Source organism: Equus caballus, chromosome 6 (genome assembly GCF_041296265.1).
Source record: "Equus caballus isolate H_3958 breed thoroughbred chromosome 6, TB-T2T, whole genome shotgun sequence".
Lineage (NCBI taxonomy): Eukaryota > Metazoa > Chordata > Mammalia > Perissodactyla > Equidae > Equus > Equus caballus.
In genome coordinates, this window is record NC_091689.1 from 47,069,027 (window position 1) to 47,089,104 (window position 20,078).

Sequence of the window (20,078 nt, forward strand, 5' to 3'; positions counted from 1 at the left end):
GTCCTCACCCTGTCCTTGCCCCAACTTGTACACAACTTCCTCCCTTAATGGGCCAAAGCAGTATCCTGGCGTAAAGCCTCTTGATGTCTAGGATGGACCCTAGCATCCCTCATCCCATCATTTCCAGACACTAAGGAACTGAGAGTCAGCCACACCCAATCCCACCAAAATCCAGATATTCTCCAGATGCTTACCTCCAGCTCTTAAATTTTAAGTAAGACCAACCAAATACCATGCTGGCCAGATGAGCCATTTACATATAGTTTAATTCATCCAGAACATCCCATAATAATTACAAACTACCATTTAAAGACTATTTCTCAACATTCCAGCAGTCCTCTTCCCACCCTACCCAGCCTCCCCAGGTCAGGTGGTCCTTTCATCAACACCCCTAGGCTACTCCCATGAATGGACATCCCATCATGATGTGAACTGAGGATCCTGCTATATACATACTAAGAGCCAAGACCTGCCCTCCCTCTACTCACTGCTACTCACTGTCATTCAACAGATGTTGACAGAGTACCTAGCAAGGTACAGAGCTGGGCATGGACCGTGAGGAATGCAAGGACCACAGGCACCTCCCTTCAAGAAGCATAAACAACCAAAGTATGAGATGAGACAGAATGTCTAGTGTCAAAGGAGAATAACCGAGAGCTATTTCCCAATTTCCTGTTACAGAGAATAAAACAAATCCCAACTGATCTCAGGAGAGATCAGATCCCAGTAGAGGTTCTTAGTGGTTCTTCTAAGGCTGGAAGGTATTCCAAAAGGATTTACGAGGTAGATGGATGATCAAGATAATCTCTTATCTGTTCCCTACCTACTAAGGGATTTTGATTAGAAAGCAATGTTCATCCATCCAGCATTTCTAATAGTGAAATCCTATATCATCATGTGCTTCCTTCTTGAGAGACTCATCAACATGCCAGAATTGTTATTCTCATTCTTGAACACCAAATTCTGCTCACCCTCAATGTCCCATATTTTTCCGCCACTTTCTCATTCATGAAGTCTCATAATACTTCCAACTGCCCCCATCCTCATCTTGTTGAGGCCCCATTCTCCATCCCCAAAAAACCCTTTGTTGTATAATGTTCACCATCTTCCCCTCTCCGTGTACAAGTCAACATTCCAGGATGAATGAAGAATGAAGAAAACTTCATTCAATTATGCTACAAGGTAGCTTCTCAATATATACCATCCCCTTCCCTAACTGCACCTACCCCGCAGCCACCCTGGGGACCCAGCCTGAGAAAGTCAGAGAGCACAATCTTAAAACCTTTTGGCCCTTGGAGAAGCTGAGCCCGTAAGCCTGACACTATTCCCTCTTCCTGACCCCCAGAGAAACAGGACCTCAGTGAAACCCAATGTCCCAAAACCACTGCCTTTCTGCATCCTACCCCCCCCCCCCCCCCGCCCCATAGCGCCCCCAGGCCAGAGATAATGTTTTCCTCTGCCCTCATGTGCCTTTTCCACACAAGTCCAAAACCTATGGCAGTGGGACAGGTTGAAGAGAAACGGGAACTTCCTCCTAGGAGGGGCCCTTCCTGACCAGAAGTGAGCAGGATGAACCTCACACCTTCTCTACATTGCCCTTCTAATCTCACTTCCCTAAAGAAAGGGCCTGGCCAGATGATTCTCCCCTCCTCTGGGAACCACAGGACTGGAGAACTGGCAAGGAGAAATGAGTTCAGGAGAGACAAGAGCTTGCTTCAGGAAATCACCATCCCTCTGCTTGCAAGCAGAGCACCAGTGATGCTGATGAGTCTTTCCACCAGCTCCTACCTGACTTAACTCCCTGGGGCATCCTTTTGCCACATCGATTGTGGCGTGCAGGCCATTTCACCCATTAAATCCTCTTGACATAAGACTGGGCCCCATTCATTTGTGCAAACCCTCCCCCATGCTTATTCTGAGTACTAAGAATGAACCTTGTGCTCCTTTCTTGGGCGAGAGGAGGCAGCTCTTTTAAGATACCATAATGTGAACATACCTCCTTTCAAGAAGCTTCTCCTTGGTATATAGAGCTGCCAGATACCTATTATGCCCTCCTGTCTCCCCATTTCCCTAGGGGATCCAGCCTGCCTCTGGGCCTCAAATTCCCTTCTGTAATATCTCCATCTGCCCCATAGCCTTCTCTTCTCATATAGATATCACATCACTACAGTGATTCATAATATAAACCAGGAAGAGAGTTTTAAAACTGGGGAGTCACAGCCTCTTGCCTGTGATTACAAACACTGGTAACTTCTGTCCACTACAGCCCTTTGCCCCATCCCTGCAGGTTCTACCCACTCGTCCCCTTGCTTCTCTTACAACCCCTGCCTCCCATACCATCACAAGGAAGTTAAAGTCCCTTCCTCTCTTCTTGAGTTCCAGAGAGGGCTAGCATGTGTGTGTTTGTGTGTTGCTTTTGTGGTCTTTATTCTTCTATGCTCCCCCTCCCTACCCTGGCCCCATGCTACTGTCCCAGATCAATTATAAATAAACCCCTAGCATGATTGGTCCACAGAGACTAAGGGTGGGATAATCTCTTGATTAATGCACCCAGGGGAACAACCTCTCTAGCCAGTTACCTTAGAGTTCTGTTTCCATCCCATGGTACAAAAGAACCTAGAATAACACTCAGAGTGGGTTGTCCAGGGAGATTTCAGCACATGCTCTATAGTTCCTCTGTCTCTGTCTCTGTTCTGTGTGAGCCCCAGAAACTCTGTTCATAGGAGGTCTAAGGACCAGTGTTCTCCTGCTCTGTCAGCAAAGGGGCTTTGGGAAGATAACCTAAGAAGAAAAGCCTCCCTGACAGTGCACTCTGATGGCCAGACAGGATGCAGGTCATAGGGGATTGGGGAGTGACCCAACAGGCATTTGTCCTTCAGGAGCCAACAGTTCCTTGGGTGTGATGCAAGGCAGCAAAACTCCCCTGGCCCAACCCCCTACCTGAGCTATGGTCCCAAGGCTCAAATCCAGGCAGCTGAAGAGGGAGAAGAGTATTTGGGTGCTGTGATCACCAGGTGTTCTTGCTGCCAGCCAAGCACTGCAGGCCCTAGACTCAGCAAGTAGCTCACAAGCTGTGAAAGGACCCAGGTGTCCAGGGTTCAGATTTGGCTAGCTCTGGCCTGCCCCAGGGCCCCTTCAAACAGCTGTCATTGAAGAACCTCTCCAGCCAGTTACTCTTGCCAGGCCTCAGGTCTGGCTCCAGGGCTCACCCCACCCTCCCCAGCTCCTTCCCTCCCTCTTCCTTCCTTTCCTTCCCATCCCCCCCTGCCCAGAGCTTCACCTACCCAGGACAGCCCCACCCAGCTGTGCGGGGCACATCCCATAATAATTCTTCTCCTTGTTAGCCCCCACCCCCCCAAAAAGAGAGGCGGCCATCCCATAATAGCCACCCACAAGAGACATTCCGCGGTGACCGCCCCCTCCCTGCAGAGCTGCCGGAGCAGCCATCCCATAATAGCTGGCCGCCTGTTTTACTGGTTACGGCTGTGGAGGGAGCTGGAGAGGAAATGGAGGGGAGGGGGGAGGGGATGAGGACCAAGGGCCCCCACTTTGTAGAAGGGAGGGAGAAGGGGAAGGAGAGTAGCCCAACGAGATAGGCAGCTAAGGGGACTCCAAGCAGGTGGGAGGTGTGGTCCACTGGCCACCACTACCCTGCTTTGGGGCCTTCTCCCCATCCCCAGGGGCTTCCCTTTTCTCCTCGTACCCCAGAGATGGCTGCTAGTTAGGGGAGATGCCTAGGATGGGTTGAGATGCCCAAAGTGTGTATGTTGGGGGGGGGGCGTGGATTTCAGGTGTTCCGCTTGGGCCGTTTGAGACAGAAGGCAGACCTTAGAGAGGATGGCAAGAGAGTAAGAGGTGGGGGGGGGTTTGAAGAAGCGCTCCTCAGGCCCTCCCCATTCTGCACCACCATCCCATAATAATCCCCCCAGCCCCACTCCCCCTCCCACACACGACATCCCATAATATCTTCTGGAGAAGCAGTCCCCGCAGTAGGTACAAAGAGCTATCCCATAATATGCTCCCCCACCCCCACTCGCCACCCCCCCAACGTGGCCCCCCCTCAGTCACATGCAGCCGGTGCCATCCCCCGCTGCTCCCCCCTCTGGCCACCGAAGGCCCTGCCAGCCCATAATACTCTTGCCTCTGGTCGCAGGAGGCCTCCAGCCCATAATATTCCCTTCCACCACCACCCCTCCTTCCCGCCCCGCACCCCTTCCTCCCGCCTCCAGTTGGAGCCCGGCCTCACCAGCCCATAATATTCCCCAGTCTCCTAAGGCTGTTCCAGCCCATAATACTCTCCCTGTCTCCTAAGGCCTCTCCATCCCATAATACTGCCAGACGCCTGACCTGTGGGCCAAACCCCAGCCCGTTCCACACATCGAGGCTGTGTCAGCGCCGCCGGTCTCCCTGCCTGTCCCTCCCTCCTCCCTCCTCGGCACTCTCCCTCCCAGGCCCTCCCGCCCTCCTGCCCTGGGCCCCTCTCCCAGCCCCACCCTGTGCCTGCCTGGGCCCTTACTTCCCCTCCAGCCGCCTCTCTTGCCCTTTCTCCTTTGCTTGGCTCTTCATCCCATGCCCCCTCTCCTCTCCCTTTCAGGCACTTTCCCACCCACTCCTCCGTCTGTGGGATGGACATCAGGCCCAGCCCGGAGAGAGAGCCCCCAGAGGGCAACAGGCCAGTCACTGCCCCTGGAAGCTGTCCACTTGACCCAGCACCATGGAAACCCGCCCAGCCTGCCTTGCTCCCCCATCCCCTGGCCCTAGTTTTGATAGCTGGAAGAGCTTTGTCTGGGTGAGGATTCACCTGGAGCTCTTGCTGACTTCCAGAAACGCTCCCCATGGACATCACAAACCAACTTTACCAAGGGCATCTCCTCCTCATGCTCTTGTTGGGAAGAGAGCTCCCCCTTACGGGATGCCTGTCAGGTGCCTTTCAAAGGTGATCTCATTGACCCTCATGACAATCCAGTAATAAATATTATGATCCCCGTTTCATAGAGGAGAAAACTGAAGCTCAGAGAGGTTAACTAACTTGTTAAAGTCACATTGCCAAGAAGTGACAGAGCTGAAATTATTACCTGGGTTTGTTTGATTCCAAAGTTCTGAGAGCCTTTGGGATTCCCCAAGCTGGGTGAGAAACTTCACTTTTCAGTGCTTTCGGTGCCCCTCTGAAAGGACAGCATGGTGAGAATTGCCGAGCCTCCCTTGGTCTCCAGGGTCTCCTAAAAGAATGGAGAAGGAAGGCTGAGTGTGAGACTAGCCTCCATCTCCCCATTTCTTTCATGGGAACCCAGGCAGCAACCCCATGGGGATTTCCCTCAAGATGGTTCAAGACTAAGAGAGAAGCATCGCTGACCCTTTGCGAACTCGTACCTCTGCCCTGCTTCTCCTGAATTTGTTCTATCTCAAGACCGGTAATTATTACTGTTCCACCAACTACTCTCACTGTGTGAAGGGACCATCCTACAGAGGAGATGGACTTTGAGGAGAACCAAGGGAGGTCTCCTGTTCAGTTGAGTTGGTGGACAATCGAGAGTGCTGCCTAGGAGAAGTTGGGTACATCCCAGCGGGGAGAGGGGAGTCATGGCCAACTGCACAAAGCCTGAGCCATCTGCCTGTGCATGCCACCAACTAGCTCCCCAGTTCTGCGCCCTCACTGGGGTGCACTGTAGGGCCCAACACGATTGGAACCCTGAGTGAGCCCAGTTCTCAACGCTCACACACCACACCGTGTTCTGCACAGGGGCCTAAGACAAGTGGAGAGAGAAGGGGCAGGTGTGCTGTAGGCTAAGTGGGTAGGAGCATGGACAAAGAACTGCGAGTGGAGGCAGAGATGAGACAGCCAGATTCAAGGCGAGAGAGGCTGTCGAGACAGGTGGCCTGCATGAGGAGGGAAGGAGAAGAAAGGAAACCAGGGAGGGATGGATGTAACAGAGCCGGGGGGTGAGAAGGTGGGAAGTACCAGGAAGGGAGATACAGTAGGATCTACTGCAAAGAGTAGAAGGTTGGGAGCCACATAGATACTGTGCTGCGTCCTGGTTGTGTGACCTTAAGACCTCAGCTTCTCCAGGGTTTCATCTGTAAAATGGGGATAATAATCGCCCCTAACTCAGAGGGTTATTATAATAATTAAATAAGATAGTGCATTTTAAGCCCTAAACTAAGATCCTGGCATACAGAGAGTATTTTCAAAACTTGTTAATGCTCTTCTCCCTCTAGCTAAGATTTTCTTGTTTTCCTCCTTTGGGTTTTCCTAAGCCTCAAATGGGGTAACTCCAGGACTTGAGGTCAGGGCTCTGAATTTCCCGCATCCTGTCTCCATCCTTCTGCCCACTCAGTAATTGGGGAAACCTGTGGAAACGGCAGTGGCTAAAGGTTTTCTTAAACTTCCCCAGCCTGTTACTTGTCAGGTTCTGTTCATTCCTCCTCTGCCTGCAGCGTCCCCTTATTCTATTCTTGCCTCTCTGTTCTCATGACAGAAACCGTTTGGATGTACTGAATGTGGGGAAAGAGTCCACCAGAGCGTAAACACCGGAGATTTCTCACTGCAGACAACCCATTTCCAGCTACCTCCGCAGGCCACGGTCACACTTCTCCTGGACTATTTTAACAGCTCCCTGACCAGTCTGTCTTTCCCCTTAGATGCTCCCCACCTCCCTTCCCTACAGTCTGTCCCATGCTGCATGTCAGGATGAGCAAAACCTCCCTCAAGAAGCTTTAGGGGCTTCCCTTGCCCACTAAATTAACTGCCACACTTTACCCTGTGTTCTTGCATGTTCCGTCTTGAATGATAATTATTGTTGACTTGTTCTGTGGTCCCCACTAGATAATAAAGTACTTCACAACAACATTCAACTGCTCATCATTCAGCAAATATTTATTAAGCACTTCTATCATGCCAGGTGCCGTTCTAGATGCTGGGGATACATCAGAGAAGCAACCAAACAAACATCCCTGCCCCCAGGGAGCTTACATTTGTCCAGGGGGGGAAGACAGACAATAAACTATACAAATTATAATAAATAAATAAGTAAACTATATAGCATGTTAGAAGATACTTGCTATGTGAATTTTAATTACTTTAGAATTCATTCACGTATCTCCATATAAATACTCCAGTAATTTTTTTAAATTGTGTTCAATTCAATTCAGTTTGGATATGACCTTTGGTGCTACAGGGCTGGAAGGGCACAGGTCCTGAACCCTAAGGATGCAGTAAGGTGGTGCAGGTGCTAACCACCAGGCCTCTTCTAGAGCAGTGGGAGGTGAGAGCCTGGCCCAGTGCTCTAACCTGGGACCAGATGGTGGAAGGTCCGGACATCACAGCTATCACTGAGAAATCTGGGTCAGTTCTCTGGTTTGGCCACCAGGGGTCATTTTTCCCCTGTAAATCACCATCTGGAGAGATCACATAAAGACATACACAAAAGGCTTTTTCCAAACTAAAACACAGAGACATACACAGGAAAACCCTGACACTGTCACACACACACACACACACACACACACACACACACACACAGAAACGTACAGCATTGAGAGACAGGGGGACAGAAATGTGTACAGGACACATGCATGACAACAACTCCCTTACTAATGTCAAGGTCTCTAGATGTCATAGTGCCAAGTCTGCAGGCCCTCCCAGCCCCCTGACTCCAACTCAGTAAAGAGGGAAGGAAACAGTAGGTGGCCCAGAAACTCCTTCCATCTCCCTGGCCTCCAGCTTGCTAAGAACAGCCAGCCTATTCCTGTCCTCCCATCACACTCTTACTTCCCGGTAAACTCTTCTTTCCTGTCTGTGGCACGGTTCCCTCTTCCCTCCCCAGAGAAGCCCCACCCCTTCCTCCTGTTCCACCCCCACCTCAGGGCTGCTGCTCCAGGAAGCCCAAGGTAGTGTGCCATTGGGTGTGCAGCACCTGCCAGCCCACCCAGGAAACCCCAAGCCTTAAGAACAATTAGCAGTTGACTGTTGAGCACTGTCCTGGTCCTACAGTAATAAAGAACAGTGTATATAATGCCCTGGGAAGAAGTTACACGTGGTATAGGTACAGCTCTCATTGTGTGATCTGGGGACCGACTCTTTAAGGAAGCCCGCGAGGTCAAAACTATTTTCATAATACTACTACTACTAAGATGTCATTTGTCCTTTTCACTGTCATTCTCTCACAAGTACACTGTAGAGTTTTCAGAAGCCTCATGAAATGTGATGACATTTTTGCTCTTGCAGCTAATGGAATGTGTATTTGTTTTAAAAACTTGTTAGTTTTAATTTCTAATATGGTAAGTACCAAAAGAACAATTTATAAGCAAAAGCTCTCTGGACTCCTCAATTTTTTTTTTTTTTTTTTTTTTTTTTTTTGAGGAAGATTAGCCCTGAGCTAACATCTGCTGCCAATCCTCCTCTTTTCGCTGAGGAAGACTGGCCCTGAGCTAACATCCATGCCCCTCTTCTTCTACTTTATATGTGGGACGCCTACCACAGCATGGCCTGACAAGTGGTGCCATGTCCGCACCTCGGATCTGAACTGGTGAACTCCGGGCCGCCAAAGCGGAACTTGCGAACTTAACTTCAGCGCCACCAGGCTGGCCCCTGGAATCCTCAATTTTTAAGAGTGTAAAATGGTCTGAGATCAAAAAGCTTGAGAACTGCTACTTTAGTACAAAGAATTTTCCCCTTATTCTAGATGAAGCAGCAGAGACAGAGAATTTAGGACCTAGAATGGAGGTCTCAAAAAGGGGGTGGGGTGGAAGGAGAAGGGACCACCCAGAAAGGAGAACAGGGACCACGATCTCTGAAAGGAAAAACCCTGTAACTCAGTTTTGCCCAGCCCCCAACCACTCCATGCTGGGTGTCAGGTCTAAATTGTTACAAGTCACTAAACAAGAAGGAAACAAATTTTGTCCATATCCATTAAACTCTTGTATTACGCCTTAATACTGGGCAGGGGAAGCCCAAGCGGGAATGAAAGTGGGCGGGATCCATGGCGATAAGTCCGCTGTGGTCCACCTAAATCCAGATTACACATTTTCTGCTCCATCTACCAGCTCTCAGTAGTGCTTCATGACCCCTCAAGGGCATTTCATCCAGTCTTCTGCCTCTGCGTTGGCAGGCTCACAGCATCACCTCCTACCTACTGGGATGGGATCCTCCCCATGGTCACTATCACCACCAATTTAAAGAAGACATTTCCACCAGCACCCTTCCTTCCCTGTGCTCCTTGCTCCCATACGCTGTTCTCTTCTGCATTTATGAGCTGTAGCTGCCACCCAGAAATCCAAATGCCCAATCCACCTCCCTCACGTGCACACGCTGAAAGTCTGCACGTGTGAGAGGTGCGATTGGGTAGGGATGTCAGGTGACTGCGCCATAGCAGGATCTGTGCGTTCAGAGGGCCGAATCTTCCGGGCGCTGGGTAAAGGGCCTCCCGGGGTTGAAGGGCCTGAGCAGCTCCTGACTGGCGGCGAGCGGCCCAGTGGTGCGGATGGTCTCAGTGGGCCGTTCAGCGAGTGTCCCCTGAGCACCGTTGGTGGCCAAGGTCCTGGCCCTGAGCGGAGTGCCCAGGCCGCGCAGGGTGTTGCGGAAACCGTCGGCGCTGAAGTAGTACACCAGCGGGTCCAACACGCAGTTGGCGCTGGCCAACAGCACCATCACCATCAGCACCGAGCGCACCTGATCGCGGGCCGCGGTGCTCGCCACCACCAGGTTGCTCCGCAGCAGCCCGTAGACTGCCAGCGTGGCGTTGTAGGGCACGAAGCACAGCAGGAAGATGACGAGGTTAGCCAGCAGGAGGCGCACGGTCTTCCGCCGCCGATGGCTCTGCGTGGCGTCGAACCGCGCCAGGGTCCAGAAGACCCGGCCCGACGAGTAGACCACCGCCACTAGGGGCAGCAGGAAGCCCAGCGCCTCCGCCAGCAGCACGAGCGGCAGCAGCCTGCTCTTCCACAGCTTGTCGCTGAAGCTCTCGAAGCACAGGCGCACCGGGCGGCCACGGTAGCTGCAGGTCGACGGCCTGTGCACGAGGATGATGGGCACGGCGAACACCAGGATGAGCGCCCACACGCCGAGGCAGAACAGCCGTGCCACGCGGGGCCGCCGCAGGTGGCGCAGCCGCAGCGGGTGCACGATGGCGACATAGCGGTCCACGTTGATGAGTGTCAGGAAGATGCAGCTGCCGTACATGTTTATCTGGAAGATGGCGCCCGCTGTCTGGCACAGGAAGTCCGAGGAGGGCCAGTAGTGCAGCGCGTAGTAGGAGAGGCGCACGGGCAGCGAGAGGGTGAAAAGCAGGTCACTGGCTGCCAGGTTGCACATGTACACGCTTACCACGGAATGCACGCGCAGCGCGCGCAGGAAGACCCAGAGGGCCAGCGCGTTGAGGGGGAGCCCTGCGGCCAGCACCAGGCTGTAGCCCACCATGTGCAGGCGGTGGGTGGGCCGGTGGTCAGGGCACAGGGTAACAGAGTCGTTGGTAGAAATGTTGGCCAATGAGTTGGCCAACATCCTGCCAAAGTGTGAGGAGGAGCTAGGCTGGGGGCATCATGGGGCACACTAGGGTCCCAGCATCATGTTCATCACCAGGGTGGTGCCTGGAGGCTGCACAGAGCCAGTCCCAGAGCAAGCAGAGGCAGAGCATGGGAATGTGGGCTATGGCTGCAGCCCCAGGTGGCTGCCAGGGGGTGGATGCCTTTGGTCACAACTTCATCAGCAGTGGAGACCTGGAATACAAAGACGTACCAAAAGTCAAGATTATGCAAGGACAGGGCCAAGGACACAAGTGTTTATCTAGCTAAATTGGCTGGCCTCTGGAGTCTTTTTTCAGCCTCACATCTTTTCCTCATCTTCCCTGCGGCCAGAATAGCTTTCTGCAGCAGGGCTGTATAGCACAGTGTTAAATGCCCAGGCTCTGGAGGCAGGCTGCCTGGGTTTAAATTCTGGCTTTGTCAACTTGCCTAGCTTTTGCCCTCGGAAGAGTGATTTAATCTCTCTGAACCTCATTTTCCTTACCTGCACAGAGATAAGCCCAGAGGAAAAAAGGAGAAGGGGTCCTTCCTTCATGAGGTTGTTAGATTAAACGAGATGATGTATGCAAAAGTGCTTAGGTTGCTGTTATCTAATAATACCTCTCCCGTCCTTCCTTTCTTTCTTCTACCAATGCTTCCTGAGCCTTTAGAAGGTTCCAGGAATGTTCACAGCAGTGAACACAACAGAAGCCTTGCCCCTACCTACTGTGCATTCCACCGAAGGGAGACATAGTGAAGTGCAAATAAACAGGTACCATGTCAGGCGGGGAGCAGCGCCACGGAGCACCTCCCCTGGAACAGGTGCCCTGCTGGCTCCCCGTTATCTACAGAATAAAGTTCAAGCTCCCGTGTACAGTGCAAACTCCCAGCCTCACTCATCACATCCACCAATGCTCCTTTGTGGGCTGGGTTTGTGGCCAGAGCAACCCGGGCTCAGCCTGATTGTCTGACCTCTCTCTCAGTTTCTTCGTCTGTAAAGTGGGGATAATAATATAATGGGTCTCCCAGGCTGATCGCACACCAGCATAGTCCTGCCAGGCAGGGGAAGGCCCTGTGGGTTGAGCTTCCTCAGATGCTGCCTTGGAGGGTCTGATTGGGGAGCTTCTCAGATGGGGTGCTGTGATGGGGGGAGACGGTGGTTTGGCAGTGAGGGCTCAAGGGGAGCCCTAAGCCCAGAGAGCGGGGCAGTGTGGCGAGGAAGTACCGCCCGCTGAGAACGCTGCTGGAGAGAGCAGACCACAGCAGCTGCAGTCCTCAGGCAAAAGCTGACAGAGAAAAGATATGGCCAAGAGGTAGAGGAGCCAGAGGACAGGACAGGGTCTCAGCTTCCCCCCTTCCTTAATGCTATAAGGTCACAGAAGCTACCTCTCCATGGCAAGCCCCAGATGACATTTATTTTGTGTGTGTGGTAAAACAGACATAACTTAAAACTTACCATTTTAACTATCTTTTTTTTTTTTTTTTTTTTGAGGAAGATTAGCCCTGAGCTAACATCTGCTGCCAATCCTCCTCTTTTTGCTGAGGAAGACTGGCCCTGAGCTAATATCCATGCCCATCTTCCTCTACTTTCTATGTGGGACACCTGCCACAGCATGACTTGCCAAGCGGTGCCATGTCCACACCCGGGATCCAAACCTGTGAACCCTGGGCCGCCAGAGTGCAATGTGCGAACTAACCGCTGCACCACTGGGTCAGCCCCTTAACCATCTGTAAGTGTACAATTCAGTGACATTGAGTACATTCACAATGTTGTGTAACCATCACCACTATTTCCAGAACTTTTTCAACATCTCAAACAACAACTCTATACCCATTAAACAATAACTGCCTATTCCCCTCCCCGCTCCTTCCATCCCCTGGTAAACTCTGTCCTACTTTCTATCTCTATGAATTTGCCTGTTCTAAATACCTCATAGCAGTGGAATCATACAACATCTGTCCTTTTGTGTCTGGCTTATTTCACTTGGCATAAAGTTTTCAAGGTCCATCCATGTCGTAGCATGTATCAGAACTGCATTCTTGAGGCCGGCCCAGGGGCTCAGCGGTTAAGTGAGCACGTTCCGCTTCAGTGGCCTGGTGTTCGCCGGTTGAAATCCCAGGTGCAGACAAGGCACCGATTGGCAAGCCATGCTGTGGTAGGCGTCCCACATATAAAATAGAGGAAGATGGGCACGGATGTGAACTCAGGGCCAGTTTTCCTCAACAAAAAAAGAGGAGGATTGGCAGATGTTAGCTCAGGGCTAATCTTCCTCAGGAAAAAAAAAAACAGAACTGCGTTCTTTTTTAAGGCTGAACAATATATCCCATGGTGTATATACATATACATATATATCACATTTTGTTTATCCATTCATCTGTTGATGGTTACTTGGGTTTTTCCACCTTCTGGCTATTGTGAATAATGCTATGAACACGGGTGTCCACATGCCATCTTAGGGAGAGAAGTTGTCTGGAGACACTCAGCCGTTATCCCAACATACTGGACTTACTCCTTTCAAAAGGAGCTGCTTAAATTCTTACCTGGGACCTAGATAACTCAGACTATAACAAGTTTTCTTGTGGGTTTTTGGATCATTTGTTCTCCCTGCAACCACAACTACCAGCAATTTAAGACGTGTAAGAGGTATAGCAGAACAGTTAAAGGAAATAAACACTTTCTCTGCAAAATACCATTGTCAACAATGAAAATAATAATAAAAGATGTTTAAACATGGGGCCAGCCGGTGGCATAGTGGTTAAGTTCATGCGCTCCGCTTTGGTGGCCCAGGGTTTGCAGGTTCAGACCCCAGGCACGGACCTACACACCACTCATCAAGCCATGCTGTGGTGGCGTCCCATGTACAAAGTAGAGGAAGACTGGCAACAGATGTTAGCTCAGGGCCAATCTTCCTCACCAAAAAAAAAAAAAAGCCTTAAACATGCTGAAAAGCAAATAAAACCATGATGTCTTCCTGGCACACACCTCACCTCCCGTGCTCCTTTGCTCCCGTCACACCAAACTAATAATAATTTTGCACATACCTTATGTTTTCAAGACTCTGTCTTTGCCCATGCTGTTTCTTCAACCTGGAGAGCCCTTCCTCCCACTTTCCGCCTGGCCCACTCAGTCATCCCTTAGAGCTCAGCGAGGCCTCTCCTGACTCCCTCCCTCCCTCGTCCCTGCAAGGCAGATGTACTCTCCCCACTGGCACTTCCACTTGCTGTGCAGGTTTGTCAGAGCTGCTCCCACCTGCACGGTAATTGGCTGTTCTTAAGTCTGCCTCTCCCACTAAACTGTGAGCTCCTTGAGGGAGGGGCTGTGGACGGTGACTTATTCGTCTCTGTATCCCCAACAGCTACCTCAATAAATGAGTGAAAAATCACAGCTATCATTTACTGATCATTCACCACGTCCCAGGTATTTCATATGCACCATCTCTAATCCTTCCAAGAGCCCTTCGAGGTCGGCGTTTATCTTCATTTTTACAGGAAAGGAAACAGAAGCTCGAGAGCTCAGTCAGTGAGGAGCAAAGTCAGGATTCAAACCCAGGACCGCCTGGCTCCAAAGTCCAAGCTGTCCCGGTCTGCCTCCGACAGGAGTGGACGGCTGGATGTGAGGATGGCGGCCGCCCGGGCACTTGCCCTTTTACAGCCGCCTATATGAAATCTGTGCCCACAGATACATTGTTTGACTTCCTCATTTGTCCAATTGAAACACATACTTTTTAATAACCCACTTCCTTCTTTGTCCCACTTCCAACACTGGTAACCCTCTCTCTGTCACACACACACAATATACCCCTCCTTCTGATCTCCCCTTACCTACTTCAGCTCTTAGTTTGCTGCTTTGAACTCCTCATGTTGTGTGTATTTGTTCCATTTCCCCAACTAGATGGTAAGGTCTGGGCTGGGGACCACATCTCCCACTGCTTTTCTTCCCAAGCTCACTCGCACCTCTCTCTCTACTTAGCAGACCCCTGGGATACTCACCGGCTGCCCCTGCCCCTGCCCACCCATTCTGTAATCCCATTATCATCTCTCTCTCAGTCCAGTCAACTAACTGCTGCTTATCACACTCCTGACTCTCTTGTCCACATGAATAACTCACTTGGGAAAGGACCACGGCCCTTAAAAGGTCTGTTTGGAAGCAGCTTGCATTGAAATTTCAACAACAGGGCTAGCCCGGTGGCGCAGCAGTTAAGTTCGCATGTTCCGCTTTGGGAGCCCGGGGTTCACTGGTTCGGATCCCGGATGTGGACACAGCACACCATGCTGGAGGAAGATGGGCACGGATGCTAGCTCAGGGCCAGTCTTCCTCAGCAAAATAAGAGGAGGATTGGCAGCAGATGTTAGCTCAGGGCTAATCTTCCTCCAAAAAAAAAAATTTTCAACAACAGTTTACACTATAATTACAATAACACTTTATCATTCTTAAGCATTACTTGGAGAATCAACAGCTCCCCACAACTGGGAGGCACATACTACACACTGAATGAGTGAATGAATAATTATCTTCCAAGAATCCCAAGTCTTCCTGTCAACAAAGTTACAATGTTAAACAGACCAAAATGCATTAGGTGAGCTGCTACTTAAAGTTAGGAATCCTCCCGTAAAGCAAATGACGATGCTCTCCTTACTCTGTTCCAAAAGGGAGACGTCCTGGCATTTCTTTATAGTGGAGCCTATTTGTCAAAAAGTCACCCCTTTCTGACAGACTTGCACAGAATGGCCCAAGCTGAGTGTGGAGAGCTGCCAGGCCCCTGCCCTGGTCCCCACCCCATCCGCCTGCTTCCCTGGGGCTCCTGTCAGTGGAGCTGAATGGGCACAGCGCCAGGCCAGATGGCAAAGATGGGAAAAACTGCCAAAAAGGAGGCAAACAGGAAATGGAAGGAGGGCTCTAGATGTGGGGGAGGGGCAGCCAGGCCCTCTCCCCAGTCCTGTCTTGAGAAAGAGGTCAGGTTGTGGGGAAAATATGGGAAGCCAAAAACACAGCAGCTGCCCCAAAAAAGAACAGACACTGGGGTTTCATTCCACCATGGAGAAGGAGAGACACGGAGGCCCACATCAGCCCAGTACCATCGACACATACTGACGTGGTAACATAAGTATACCATTATACACACGTGCAAGGACACACAGGCATATGTACACTAAGGGATGTGCACACAAGATCCCTAGCAATATGCAAATGAATGTAAATACACTCCCTGTAACACTCAAATATGTGCATGCACAGAGGCACGGACAACTGGGCCAAAGGAGGAAGAGAAGCAGGCACAGCCCCTACCTGAGGGACAATATCCTCACACAGACACACATAGAGTCAGGCAGCTTTCGGAGCACACACACATGCAGATGTGCATAAACAGATCCCAGCTCCAAGGCACTGAGGGGCAAGGAAGGCATCTACACATGGAGGCACCGGGGACTGCCCATTCCACGTCACAGCCCTCCACACCACTCACATACCAGAGCACATGCAGCCATCCTCCTCCCCCGTGTTTCCAACCTCAGCTGCCCACGTGCACATCCCGGGCCCAGGTTCTTTACGTCCTCAGGGCCTCTAAGACATGTCCCATTGCCCTCTGAGCTGGGCTGGGCACTGCTCTTTGCTGAGATAAGCCAGAGGGGCAGGGCTATTTTCTGCCACAGGCAGGAAGTGAGAACGAGACAGTAACAGTGGGCAGGAGGCTGGATCACGATCATTCCCCTGCTCTCCTCCACACAAACTGCCCGTGGCTTCTACCCTTCTGGCATCTGACCAATGACGCAGAGGGGAGCTGAAGAGAAAGGAACAGGCGATTAGGGACAATGATGGGGGCAGGGAGGGGAAAAGAATGCCTGCGCTTTGTCCAGCTTCCTCCTGTCTCCCACCCTCTCCAGGTGCTTCCCCCACCATCCAGCACATTCACCAAATTCCTTGCTCTTTCAGCACCCCCTCTTTTTAGCAATTCACACCATTCAGAATTTTGAGAAGAAGGAATCTGACATCTCTTCATCCTCCTTGCCCAAGAGATGGGCTCTACAATAGCCCCAACCTCATTTTAGATTCTGGAGGCCACAGCTGGAGGCAGGCCCGTCAGCATCCCACCTCCTAGGGCGCTTCACCCAAAGCCCACTTCCTCCGCGCTGCGCTCAGGCAACCTGGGGAGGATGCAGCCTCAGCCACAGGCAGGCTGACTTACAAAGACCTCTCAACATCCGTATACTCAGACTCCCCAAATGAATGCAAACTGTGCTGAGCCGCCAGAAGAAGCTCAACACAGTTTAAAGGCTTTGTGAACAGCTCTGTCCAAGAGCAACTTTGGGGACACCGATGAATCCTGCTCACCAGCTTGTCCTGGGTCTGGGGGGTCTGTGGGGTGGAGGTAGCATGAGGTGACCAGGCTGAGGGGGCGGCCTCCTCCTGCCCCAGGGACCACGTTCTTCTCAAGGAGAGGAGCCTCTCTGGCCAGGCCCCGGGGTGTCGTGTCTTATCTCCACCCTCCCTCCTCCCTGGTCCAGCCCTGCTCTGCTTTCTCCAGCCAAAATTCCCCCTCCAGCCTCTTGCCTGCCTTCCCCACCTGAGCCTGTCTCTTTCTGCCTTTCCAACATCATCCTCAACCATGTCTTCTCCCTCCCTGGGTATTCTGACCTTCTGTCTCTCAACACTTTTCTGGGAAAAGGCAGAAAGCAAAGGCAGCCTACAGCTCAATAGTCTCCTCGATGTATGATGTTACCTCGCCACCTGCACATCTCCCTCCACCCTGTTTTCAAGAGCTAGAAAAGAGGAAATAATGTCCCAATCAAGAGAAGTCACTCAGACAGGATGAGCCTGCACAGCCATGTGCTCTCAGTGGTCTGTGTGCATCTTGCCCCTGCTTTGGGGCCTGGCTGGATCCCGCTGCCTCAGAGAAATCTCCTGGAGCCTTTTGGCCTCCTTGGCTTTGCTCTAAACTCAGGCAGGACATTCTTTGCCCCTGCTTTGGGGCCTGGCTGGGTCCCGCTGCCTCAGAGAAATCTCCTGGAGCCTTTTGGCCTCCTTGGCTTTGCTCTAAACTCAGGCAGGACATTCTTTGCCCCTGCTTTGGGGCCTGGCTGGGTCCCGCTGCCTCAGAGAAATCTCCTGGAGCCTTTTGGCCTCCTTGGCTTTGCTCTAAACTCAGGCAGGACTTTCTTTGCCCCGTTGCCTTCAGCTCTCATCCTTTTGGCCGTCTCCCTCACTGTGGGTTTGGCCATACAAGGTCTCCGTGTTGCTGGGCTATGTGTGGGGGTGACAGGTGGGGACAGCTGATGGCAGCAGACAGAGCCGGGCTTTCATGTCTCTGTGGCCAGGAAGTGAGACTTTTCAGGAATGAGAAAGTTTCTCCTTCCCTCTCCATCCTTGCCTCCATCTGCCCTTAGGGCTACGATTTTAGCTCACCCTAAAAGAAGCTGGAGATACAACCTGGTGGGAGGCCCCCATAAATATGGGTAATAGGTAGGCAGCTGACCTCGTGGGTGTGATGGAATGGTATCATGAGGCCTTGCCCACCCTCAAATATTTCTCCAACCTGTGCTCAATATCTGAAATGTCATCCCTTTCATGCCACTCCTGAGCCACATTCTATCAGACCCGTAGGGACATTCGAGACCATCTCATCTAATCCTCTTCTATGGATGATCACACTGGGTTAAGGCAGTGGGTCTCAAAGACCCCACGAAAACACGCTGGTTAGCTGTGAAGGGACAACAATGGGAACACATCTGTGCCAGTGGACCCCGTTGGTGGAGTGTAATCAGATTCACTGTCCTCGAGCAGAGGGCCTGGCCCTTGCGGGTGAGTGGGTGTGGGGGTTCAAGTTTTAACTGAGAGAGGGAAAAGGTTGGGAACTGTCCCCAGAGGGCCTCAGTGGCCTTGGGAAACCCAGGTTCAGCATGACAGGGGCCTAAAGCGTTAAGAGGAGAGCCCAGCATCCCCGCGATGCCCCAGTGTGGGGGCTTCAAGCTTCCAGGGGCACTGCAGGCTGTGCCCTCTGTTGGAGAAGGTCCATCCATCCGAGGCAGCCCCCTTTAGCTTTTTACTCTATTCCTAAAGGTCTTTTAGGGCCCAGGGCTCACCCTCATCTCCATCCCCACCCACCTTCCCCATTTCTAAAGAAGGGGTGCCGGCCCTTGTGAGGTTCAACCCCACTGCTGAGCCCCCATACCTGTGCTCCCTGTCGCTCTGCCGCTGCCCAGCCGCTTCCGCTGCCTGCTCTGGGCTGGGCTGGGCTGGTAGGACCTGCTCCTGGGGCGGGTGGGGACACACCCACCTCGGCAGATCTCAGCAAATCCCAGTTCCTTGCACTCACCCAACCCCGTAGTGGGCAGGGAGAGAGAGAGGAGGAAGCAGTGCCCTCAGAAGCCTTCACGGACTGGCCAGAGAAGAAACTCCAGCAGATAATGGCACTTAATCCAAGCCCCAACTCTTGCCGACTAACCACTGCCCCCACCTGTCACTCATGCACTCCCCACAGTTTCCAGGAAGCCTACCTGGCACACCCACCCACCACCGCCAGATGACTAACCCCCTAGTCTCCCCTGGGTATCTCTTTCTTATGGGTTCCGGTAGATGGTTTCGCTCTTGCCATTATGGCTTATACCTCATCCTGCCCAGGGCCCCTCTGTGTGCCAGTGTCTGCTGGGCCCTCTCTCATGGCAGAGTGCATTCAGCTCCTCCATCACAGCGGTTCCCAAGCTGGACGGCTCCTCCTTGCCTCTATTTCCCCTGGGCAGTGAGCTGGGGGTGGAGTGAGGTGGGGTCAGGGGAGAGCTGCTTGTCTCCCTATCCTGGGGCTGAACCCCTCGTCTTCTGTATCAACAGGGCTGGGCATATTGTCCATGCTCAATACACAAAAACAACTTCAAGATTTTTTAGTGGTAGGTGAAAAAGGATATTGCGGTCAAATGAGTTTGGGAAATACCAGGTTAAACAGGTTTCTCTATTACAGGGGTTCTCAGAGCCTTTAACATGCCATGGAAAGACTGATCACACGTTGATAAGGGAGGCTGGGTTAAGGGTGCATGAGGTGCATTAGACTTTCTATATTTGTGCATATTTTAACTTTTCCATGATAAACAAATTTTTCTTTTAATGCCGTTAATCGCTGTGAACCTATAGAAGAGGGAAAGATTGTACAGTTTCCCAACACACGTGTCTCCAGAACACACTTTGGGAGATCCCAAATTATTAAAAGCCACTGCTGGTGTCACACCTCAATGTAGGCTGTCAAGATGCAACCACATCAACATGCAGGTCATCTGGCCCATTGCTGGAGGTCAAATCAGGGGTTTCCTGAGCTCCAGTTGTTTCCTCCCTCCTGATAAAGTACAAGTTCTGCCCTATTTCCCTGGGGTTGGTCCCCGTGGACATGATCTCAGTCAGGCTCTGGCCTTTATCCTCCAGAGGGACAATCCTGCACTCACATCTGAGGTCATGGGGCCCAGGGCTTCAGGAATGAAGACATACACGCTCTCACAGCCCACAGGATCCCTAAGACCCCAGCCATGGCCTTCTTCAATCCAACTCCCTGCTTCTTAGGGCGTCTTCTCCCGGCAAATAGCTGCTCCCCTGAGTACCA

The 20,078-nt window shown here is 51.8% G+C and overlaps 1 protein-coding gene and 1 long non-coding RNA gene across 4 annotated transcripts; one reads left to right on the forward strand and one right to left on the reverse strand.

Moving 5' to 3' along the window:
• The first annotated feature begins 5,270 nt into the window (after positions 1-5,270).
• Positions 5,271-6,845, forward strand: LOC138924648 (uncharacterized). Its single transcript, XR_011439676.1, has 2 exons — positions 5,271-5,411; positions 6,477-6,845. It is a non-coding gene; the product is annotated as an uncharacterized lncRNA (long non-coding RNA).
• An 11-nt stretch (positions 6,846-6,856) lies between these two features.
• Positions 6,857-18,970, reverse strand: LPAR5 (lysophosphatidic acid receptor 5). Of its 3 annotated transcripts, none has more exons than XM_023643040.2 (2): positions 18,666-18,970; positions 6,857-10,713 (listed from the first exon to the last, which is right to left on the reverse strand). In XM_023643040.2, the coding sequence occupies exon 2, from the start codon at positions 10,496-10,498 to the stop codon at positions 9,383-9,385; it is 1,116 nt and encodes a 371-aa protein (XP_023498808.1). In that variant the 5' UTR covers positions 10,499-10,713; positions 18,666-18,970; the 3' UTR covers positions 6,857-9,382. The 3 variants fall into 3 exon arrangements, with proteins under 3 accessions (XP_023498808.1, XP_023498809.1, XP_023498810.1); XM_023643041.2 differs by lacking the exon at positions 18,666-18,970 and adding an exon at positions 12,428-17,901; XM_023643042.2 differs by lacking the exon at positions 18,666-18,970 and adding an exon at positions 13,540-13,699.
• Between the last annotated feature and the right edge of the window lie 1,108 nt (positions 18,971-20,078).